This window comes from Panulirus ornatus, chromosome 11 (assembly GCF_036320965.1).
Source record: "Panulirus ornatus isolate Po-2019 chromosome 11, ASM3632096v1, whole genome shotgun sequence".
Taxonomy (NCBI): domain Eukaryota; kingdom Metazoa; phylum Arthropoda; class Malacostraca; order Decapoda; family Palinuridae; genus Panulirus; species Panulirus ornatus.
The window spans coordinates 20,669,474-20,680,117 of record NC_092234.1 but is presented as its reverse complement, the minus strand read 5'-3'; the positions used below and the strand labels follow the sequence as shown (position 1 = coordinate 20,680,117).

The 10,644-nt window shown below is 40.6% G+C and overlaps 1 protein-coding gene across 1 annotated transcript in view; it reads right to left on the bottom strand.

Annotated features, from left to right (window-relative positions):
• Positions 1 to 7,350: 7,350 nt before the first annotated feature.
• The window catches only part of LOC139751370 (uncharacterized), a 298,963-nt gene continuing 295,669 nt past the window's right edge, over positions 7,351 to 10,644 (bottom strand). Inside the window, exon 8 of the mRNA XM_071666735.1 lies at positions 7,351 to 8,084. Coding sequence (XP_071522836.1) covers positions 7,687 to 8,084 — 398 coding nt within the window. The 3' untranslated portion in view covers positions 7,351 to 7,686. The remainder of the gene's footprint in view (positions 8,085 to 10,644) is intronic.

The window sequence follows — 10,644 nt, the reverse complement described above, 5'->3', positions numbered from 1 at the left end:
TTCAACACAACTTCTTTTGCTCTCTCAACCACACTCTATTTATTACCACACATCTCTCTTACCCTTTCATTACTTACTCAATCAAACCATCTTACACCTCTGCACAACCCTATCTATAGCCCATGCATCGCAACCATATAACAATGTTGGAACCACTATTCCTTCAAACATACCCATTTTTGCCCTTCAAGATAACACTCTCGCCTTCCATACATTCTTCAACGCTCCCAGAACCTTTTACCCATCCCCAACCTGTGACTCACTTCTGCTTCCATGGTTCTATCCACTGCTAAGTCCACTCCTAGATATCTAAAACACTTCACTTCCTCCAGTTTTTCTCCATTCAAACTTATCTCCCAATCAACTTGTCCCTCAACCCTACTGAACCTAATAACCTTGCTCTTATTCATATTTACTCTCAACTTTCTTCTTTCACACACTTTACCAAACTCAGTCACTAGCTTCTGCAGTTTCTCAACTGAATCAGCCACCAGCACTGTATCATCAGCGAACAACAACTGACTCACTTCCCAAGCCCTCTCATCCACAACAGACTGCATACTTGCTCCTCTCTCCATTACTCTTGTATTCTTCTCCCTAACAACACCATCCATAAACAAATTGAACGACAATGGAGACATCACACACCCTTGCCACAAAACAACATTTACTGGAAACCAATCACTTTCCTTTCTTCCTACTCATACACATGCCTTACATCCTTGGCAAAAAGTTTTCAATCTTCTAGCAACTTACCCTCTATGCCAAATACTCTTAAAACCTTCCACAAAGCATCTCTATCAACCCTATCGTATGCCTTCTCCAGATCCATATATGCTACATACAAATCCATCTGTTTTTCCAAGTATTTCTCACATGCATTCTTCAAAGCAAACACCTGATCCACACATCCTCTACCAATTCTGAAACCACACTGCTCTTCCCCAATCTAATGCTCTGCACATGCCTTTACCCTTTCAATCAATACATTCCCATATAATTTCCCAGGTATACTCAACAAACTTATGCCTCTGTAATTTGAACACTCACCTTATTCCCCTTTGCCTTTGTACAATGGCACTATACAGGCAATTATCTTTTATACTTAACCACTGATCCTCTCTTTACCTCATGCTGCACTTTTATTACCTCACTTTCTTTCACATATTTTCTCAAATTTCTCCTTTCACACACTCTCCAAACTCGTCACCATCTTCTGAAGTTTTTCTCTTGGTTTGTCACCAGAAAGAACTGTTATCTGCAAACAGCTAATGATTTTCCTACCATGGACCCTCAACCCAAGCACATTGTAGACCCACTCATCCCTTTAAATCCCTTGTATTTGCCTTTCTCACAGCTCCATTCATGAATAGATTAAATGCTTGGTAATATCACACATCCCTGACACAGACCTACCTTCTTCTAAAACTACTCACGACCTGCTGTCTTCTTTATGCACATAACTTTCTCTCGCAATGAGAGCTCCTCTCTATATTTATTAATTTCCCATTTCTCTCTTATCAATGTGGTATACCAGGGTCAAAGTGATGTCAATGGACTGAACCAAGGCATGTGAAGTGAATAAGATAAACCACAGAAAGGCCTATGGAGACTGGTTGTGGATAGGGAACTGTGGTTACAGCGCACTGCACATGACAGCTAGGGAATGAACGTGAACAATGCAGCTTTTCTTCATCTGTGCTGGGTACTTACACCTTGTTAATGCCAGAAATGGCAATCAAGTATGAAAAATAAAATTGTAGCACCTCACAAAAATCATCTCTGTCAACCCTATCATATCCTTTCACTAGATCCATAAATTAAACATACAAGTTACAAGAGGTGAAAAAAAGGGCAAATGAGAGTTGGGGTGAGAGAGTATCATTAAATTTTAGGGAGAATAAAACGATGTTCTGGAAGGAGGTAAATAAAGTGCGTAAGACAAGGGAGCAAATGGGAACTTCAGTGAAGGGCGCAAATGGGGAGGTGATAACAAGTAGTGGTGATGTGAGAAGGAGATGGAGTGAGTATTTTGAAGGTTTGTTGAATGTGTTTGATGATAGAGTGGCAGATATAGGGTGTTTTGGTCGAGGTGGTGTGCAAAGTGAGAGGGTTAGGGAAAATGATTTGGTAAACAGAGAAGAGGTAGTGAAAGCTTTGCGGAAGATGAAAGCCGGCAAGGCAGCAGGTTTGGATGGTATTGCAGTGGAATTTATTAAAAAAAGGGGGTGACTGTATTGTTGACTGGTTGGTAAGGTTATTTAATGTATGTATGACTCATGGTGAGGTGCCTGAGGATTGGCGGAATGCATGCATAGTGCCATTGTACAAAGGCAAAGGGGATAAGAGTGAGTGCTCAAATTACAGAGGTATAAGTTTGTTGAGTATTCCTGGTAAATTATATGGGAGGGTATTGATTGAGAGGGTGAAGGCATGTACAGAGCATCAGATTGGGAAAGAGCAGTGTGGTTTCAGAAGTGGTAGAGGATGTGTGGATCAGGTGTTTGCTTTGAAGAATGTATGTGAGAAATACTTAGAAAAGCAAATGGATTTGTATGTAGCATTTATGGATCTGGAGAAGGCATATGATAGAGTTGATAGAGATGCTCTGTGGAAGGTATTAAGAATATATGGTGTGGGAGGAAAGTTGTTAGAAGCAGTGAAAAGTTTTTATCGAGGATGTAAGGCATGTGTACGTGTAGGAAGAGAGGAAAGTGATTGGTTCTCAGTGAATGTAGGTTTGCGGCAGGGGTGTGTGATGTCTCCATGGTTGTTTAATTTGTTTATGGATGGGGTTGTTAGGGAGGTAAATGCAAGAGTTTTGGAAAGAGGGGCAAGTATGAAGTCTGTTGGGGATGAGAGAGCTTGGGAAGTGAGTCAGTTGTTGTTCGCTGATGATACAGCGCTGGTGGCTGATTCATGTGAGAAACTGCAGAAGCTGGTGACTGAGTTTGGAAAAGTGTGTGGAAGAAGAAAGTTAAGAGTAAATGTGAATAAGAGCAAGGTTATTAGGTACAGTAGGGTTGAGGGTCAAGTCAATTGGGAGGTGAGTTTGAATGGAGAAAAACTGGAGGAAGTGAAGTGTTTTAGATATCTGGGAGTGGATCTGGCAGCGGATGGAACCATGGAAGCGGAGGTGGATCATAGGGTGGGGGAGGGGGTGAAAATCCTGGGGGCCTTGAAGAATGTGTGGAAGTCGAGAACATTATCTCGGAAAGCAAAAATGGGTATGTTTGAAGGAATAGTGGTTCCAACAATGTTGTATGGTTGCGAGGCGTGGGCTATGGATAGAGTTGTGCGCAGGAGGATGGATGTGCTGGAAATGAGATGTTTGAGGACAATGTGTGGTGTGAGGTGGTTTGATCGAGTGAGCAACAGTAAGGGTAAGAGAGATGTGTGGAAATAAAAAGAGCGTGGTTGAGAGAGCAGAAGAGGGTGTTTTGAAGTGGTTTGGGCATATGGAGAGGATGAGTGAGGAAAGATTGACCAAGAGGATATATGTGTCGGAGGTGGAGGGAACAAGGAGAAGAGGGAGACCAAATTGGAGGTGGAAAGATGGAGTGAAAAAGATTTTGTGTGATCGGGGCCTGAACATGCAGGAGGGTGAAAGGAGGGCAAGGAATAGAGTGAATTGGAGCGATGTGGTATACCAGGGTTGACGTGCTGTCAGTGGATTGAATCAAGGCATGTGAAGCGTCTGGGGTAAACCATGGAAAGCTGTGTAGGTATGTATATTTGCGTGTGTGGGCGTATGTATATACATGTGTATGGGGGGGGGTTGGGCCATTTCTTTCGTCTGTTTCCTTGCGCTACCTCGCAAACGCGGGAGACAGCGACAAAGTATAATAAATAAAAATAAATAAGTCACTCTCTTTCTCCAAGTATTTCCTACACAAATTCTTCACATTGAACATATGGTCCAAAGACCTAATATTCTCTTAAGTCAAATGTAGCATCTCTTAATAATCACTCTCCAATACACCTTACCAGGAATACTGAACAAACATAACTCAGTTACCCAAATATTTGTTTTGTTTCCCTTGCCTTTAAACAAGGCAACTATGCATGCATTATGTAAATCTTCAGACACCTCAACTTGGATCATAAAACATGAAAAAAAGTCAAAACCACTATTACCTCCTTTCTTGAAAGAAACTTATTAGCAACCCTAATCATTCCTGATGCCTTATCTGCTTTATCTCTCTTTCTATTGTACAAGACTTCCACAAACTCCTATCTTTTCATGATACCACCTGCATTAACTCTTGCTCTGCATGTCACCTTGCCCTTATCATCTAACATATTCAGTAGTCCATCAAAGTACTCCCATCATCTCTTTTTCACATCCTTGCCTGTCACTAAGCCCCCCATCTTGTCCCCTCATTCTTGCCTCTATTTGTTTTCTTGTTCTCCCCACACTATTCATCTCTTTCTAAGATATTTTCCCATATTCTCTTGAGTTTATCAATAATCTCTTAACTAATCTTTTGTTTGTCCTCTTTTTCAGCTCACACCTTTCTCTTAAACTCTTAACAATCACTTGTACTCCTTCCCTGCAGATACCATCCATACACCTCCCTTTCTCTTTCAATTGTGAAGTAACTTCCTCATTCCAGCAACAACTACCTTTTCTCATGCATAAACAATGCAACTTCTACTCACCATATGCTTTACCTAAAACCTGCTTCCCTAAATTCCTTCAACTCTTAGATTGGTTTACTTTCATCTTATGCTACTTTTCAAGAAACCTCTCTTGGTATATCAGCACATAGGCCACTTTTCCTCACTAGTTCTTTCACATCAATTCCTGTTTCCCTAAATCCAATAAAAATTTTCACACTTGCTTCCACCAAGAAATGATTGAACAAAGCACCTACCACCTCCTCAGCACATTCAAAACCTAAAACCTCTCAATCAACATATAATCCAATGATGCCCACTGACCCTAAATCCCTCTCATACTTATGTAACTGTTTTTTCTTACCAAACATTTCCCAATACCATTCCTCTCTCTTTATGCAGAGAAAAAAACCTTTTGTAATTTTCATTTACGCCATGCCCTCTAACCATATCCTCAATTGCCACATCATCCACCTATATATTCATAACACCTAGCAACCAAGATTTAATTCCTTGCATAAAGACTGCCAAAGAATTCACTCAGCTCCTCCTAAAATGCACTCCTTTCATCTCACTTCATTTAGGTATCAGGTTCATAACACAAACCTTGTACTCAATCAGCATAGTCCACTTTCATTCTAACCCAAATCAATCCTGAACTCATTCCCTCTAATGCCCATTCCCCCTAGGAACTCCCTCTAGGTGGTGGCCACAGCAAAAGAGGTCTCCATAACTGATGAATTCCAGTGCCGCTTCTTAGCCTTTAGTGCCTCACCCTTAACAGACCTTTGGAAGAGGTCAACCCTAGCAGAGTGTTTCCAAAGGTTCCTACCTAATGTTCCTGCCTAATGTTTCTACCTAACATTCCTGCCTAATGTTCAAGTCTACTACCTCTAATTAATGCTCCCACCTAATGTACCAACCTACTATAGTACACCACTGATTTTCTGGCACTCTTGGTTCCAAAGTCTTGCCGAATTAACCATTTTGCCAGACCAACCATGGTCACGTAATAATAATTCATCAACACACCTCTACCCTACTAATCATACATCTCCCATGTATCTAAGGTATACCATGGACTGCTAGAAATTTAAAGTAAACAAATATTAAACACTTGTGCTCCCAAGATGGTAAGTCTGTCCTTAGACAGTTTGAATCCAGTGGGGTCTTCTTCATCTTCTGTTGTTAATGTTTTCCTATGTGTGCATCACCAGAATAATGCAGTTTCATCTGCATTATACCCCTGCTCAGGACTGAGGTGCTTGTCAGCTACGAGTTTCGAAAATTCGTCCACATACTTGGCATCTCCTTCATGGTTTGCAGACTGCTTTTCTCCGCACTTTATTCATGGAAATTCCATGATGCTTCTTGAATCTTTGAAGCCATCCTTCACTATAGTCACGCTCATGTTTTAATTTAAGTTCTTTATGGAACAAATTAGCCTGGTCCATTATCATGCTACTTGACAAGTCCACTCCATCACTCCGATGCTGTCGAAACCATTCCATCATCACTCGATAATGTTCAGTACTCTAACCATCTTTCATAGTTTTTCTAATTGTCATTTGCTTCTTGGAATTGCTGTCTGCATAGAATTTCAATATTTTTTCCCTTTGCTTCTTTATATCATAAACAGTTGATGTACCAATATTGTTGATGTCACACAGCTTATGCACCAAAACACAACAGTCCATTTTTTTCAACAGTTCTACTGTATCTTGGATCAATATGGACTAGTGTTTACGTCTGACACCACAAGTGACACTCTCATATGTCTTAGAAGGCCATGGCTAGGGTTAAATTCAAGCAAAAGCTAAGAATCTCAGAGAATTGTGGTACCATCACCAACAAGTGCAGTGTAAAGAATGTAAATAAGTGTGCCCTACACAAAACACCATCTGTGACCGCCCAGTAAACTAGTCCAGTGGCTGTGGTAATTTCAAGTTCCCTCATGTAATTTTGTCCGGACTAAAGGTGCCGAACCATCAGTTGCCGGCAATTCAGTGGTGTACCTGTACTACAACCTAATGTTTCTACCTAATGTTCCAGCCTAATGTTTCTACCTAATGCTCCAGCCTAATGTTCCTACCTATTACTTCTATCGATTGCTCATATCATTTTGCTAAAAGACAGGGGTAGTACATATCACTTACTGTTATTTTCTCTAAAGTTACAAACAATGAGTTGTGTGAGTTAAGTGTTTTCAGGTGTTATGAGTGACAAGGGGAGATTGCATGTTTGTTTAAAGAATACCAACAGTCCACTTATAGGTGAGGCAGAGAGAAAACACAGCTGCCTGGGGAGTGCAACTTGACAATCACTGAAGTGCTGACTCATTATGCAGCTGTAGCTAACCCTCCCAATACCCAGGCAGGTAGTGCCAGTAATATACCTCCCTGGTTGGTGGCTGACTACTAACTACTACCTACCAATTCATTTCCTTATACTTTTGAACACAATCTCAGAACTTCCTCTTCAAATATGCCACCCCTGAACCTCCTCTGGTTCAACCAACACACTTCACTTGCATAAAACAATCGTGAAGACTTCTAATCTGTTACACCAAAAAAACACAATGCTATGTTTAATACACCTTTTTTGAAATTTTTTGTAATATGTTATGGAGATGATACTCATGAACAATTTGGTTAGCACAACACACACATTTCATGCCTTACAGTTGAAATCAAACTGGGTAATGTAACTGCACTAAAAATTCATGACATAAAATATTCAAAGCAAAATCCAGATTTTCTGGTCCTAGAGCTTAATTCATAGTTTGGCTGAAAATCAATTATGAACTAGTCTGCCAATTAACTTCATTTCTGACATGCTGAACCATTTAAGTATCGCTATAATTCATAATAGCCATGCTAAACTTGTCAACGCATTTTAGTACCATAAGATAACCAGATGATCTATCATAATCGCAAACATGGAAGAAGAGGGGACAAGAAGAGAAAGGAAAGTAGAGTAATTCACATAAAAAAAGCAACAGCCTCTTGTTAGCCAAGTTATATAGTCACAAACTCTTAAAACAGTGAAAAACAGTCATAAAGTATGTTAAGATGCTTTATTATTTCTGAAGCTGCACACAGTCTGAAACTTTCCATGGACTGACGTCAATGAGGGTCGACTTGTCCAAACCATAGAGTAATTTGATGGGAGTGATCTGGTGCCCCCCGATTCACATGGGTCACCGGGTGGCCACTCAATCGATGAGGCAACAGTAACGTTGATGCTTGAACGAGGCTTTTCTTTCCACTTATTACCCTTGACTGTGCTATCATCTACTGTGGCGGTTAATTCTGTCCAGCTGCCCTGCACCTTAGATGGACTCCACCGGTGGCGTCGACGGAATAAAGTGTCAAGGGAGGAGGTGCGCCACGTCACACCACGTCCTAGGATGTGCAATTTCTCCTCCACTGACACATGACGTGGCCGTTGACGTTTTGATCCACCTGCAGTTGAGCTATTACTTGGCGACAGTCTAGAACTATCTCAATGCAATGCACCACAAGTGCGTTCATCCCACTCAAGGAAATGATATCCTAATGCAATCCACTATCACAACCATAATGCAAACTCTTTATAAAACAAGTACATTTCTACAGTTATCTCTTTTTCCAGTGTTCAAAACTGTATTTCTTTGATGCCTACCTGCTTTCCTGCCTTTGCAAGGTAGCATTAGGAAAAAACAAAGAAAGACCTTATTTGCACAAATCCATACTCAAGCTGTCATGTATAATACACTAAGGCCTAGCCCCATAGAAATTCCTAAAGGTTTTGCCAGGATACTCTATGTGTCTTGGTTCAGCCCAATGACTGCACATCACCTACCATACACTGTCACTCCAAATCTTTCTATCCTATGCATGCCTCACCATCTTGATTGTTCAAGCCTCCATAAACCAAAGCCTCCTTCACTCCATTCTTCCATCTTCTCAGTCTCCTCTTCTCTCTTCCTCCCTCCACTTTTGATGGGTAGATTCTTTTAGTCAGTCTTTCTGTGCTCATCCTCTCCATATGCCAAAACCATTTTTGCACATCCTGGTCAGTTTCATCAAACAGACTGTGTTTACTTTCTCTTACAATGTCATTCTTAAATGCTCATCCCACCTCACACCATAAATCAACCTCCAGCAAATAATCTACAACACATCCACACTCCTCCTTTCAAGGTACACATCTCACATCCATACAAGTCAGGACTACTATACCTTCACATACATCCACCTTTACCTTAAAAGACACTAGCATTGCCTTCCACATGCTCCTTAATCCTTAAACAGCAAGCATGGTCCAGTAAGTCTAACTCACTATGGAAAAAAATGTAGAAGGCTTATGAAATGGCAAAATAGCCTTTCAAAGTAAAATACAACACACAGAGGTTTCATCATCACCTTTATGTTAGCCTGCCCCACTAAAAAACTGAAAGGGATAGAAGGGTGTGGGTGATATTTGAAAAGATCCCAATGGGAGAGATGTGAAAATGTTTCCTTCTTTCCATTATGCATGTTTTGAAACTATATACCATAAACACATCTTGTATCATACAGAGGCAGGACGCTGGTAGTAAATACAATCTGGTCTTTCAATCACACTTGTTCACCTTTTCCCACATTTGCAAGGTAGCAACAGGATCAGACAAAGAAAAGACCTCATTCGCTCACAGCCTATCTTTGGCTGTCACGTGTAATGAACTGGAACCACAGGCCCCTATCCTCAACCAGGCCACACAGACTTATCCATGGCTTACCCCAGCTGTTCCATGTGCTTCAGTTCAATCCAGTGACAGCACGTCACCTCCTGTATACCACATCGCTCCAATTCACTCTATCCTAGGAATACCTTTCACCCTCCTGCATGTCAAAGCCCTGAGTACTCAATATCTCAGTCACTCCATCCTTCCATCTCCAATTCAGTCTTCCCTTTCTCCTTGTTCTTGATCATGTCCTCGAGAGTGACACAAATGACACAAATTGCAAAGTAAGTGAAAGGTTGTCAAACAGCAATCACAGTTTGATTAGATTAGCGATGAATCTAGATTGTGAAATAAATGACAACAAACTCTTGATCCCTGATTACAGGCAAGCAAATTTTGAAAACATTAGACACATAATTTGCAGTGCTAATTGGACAAAACTTCTTGAAGTTTATACAGTAGAGGAAATGTGGAATAATTCTAAAACCACATTGCTCAAGATAGAAAATAAACAAATTCCATGAATTATGAAGAGAACTTGCAATACTTCAAAACCATCATGGATGAATAGGAGAATAGAAGGGCTGCCAAAAGAAAACATATATGAAAATTAAATCAATGGGAACCCATGAAAATCACCAGGAATTACTCAAGATCCAAAAAAGTGTAAGGTCATAAGACAGAGTAAATGCAAGGAAGAAAAAAGAATTTCTTTGAAAGTGAAGAATAATCCTAAGGAATTTTTCAAATATATAAAACAGACCAAATCATTTTCCCCAAACCTCTCACTTTGCACACCACCTAGACCAAGACACCCTATATATGCCACTCTATCATCAAACACATTCAACAAACCTTCAAAATACTCACTCCATCTCCTTCTCACATCACCATTACTTGTTATCACCTCCCCATTAGCGCCCTTCACTGAAGTTCCCATTTGCTCCCTTGTCTTACGCACTTTATTTACCTCCTCCCACAACATCTTTTTATTCTCCCTAAAATTTAATGATACTCTCTCACCCCAACTCTCATTTGCCCTCTTTTTCACCTCTTGCACCTTTCTCTTGACCTCCTGTCTCTTTCTTTTATACATCTCCCACTCAATTGCATTTTTTCCCTGCAAAAATCATCCAAATGCCTCTCTCTTCTCTTTCACTAATAATCTTACTTCTTCATCCCACCACTCACTACCCTTTCTAATCAACCCACCTCCCACACTTCTCATGCCACAAGCATCTTTTGCGCAATCCATCACTGCTTCCCTAAATACATCCCATTCCTCCCCCACTCCCCTTACTTCCATTTGGTAAACA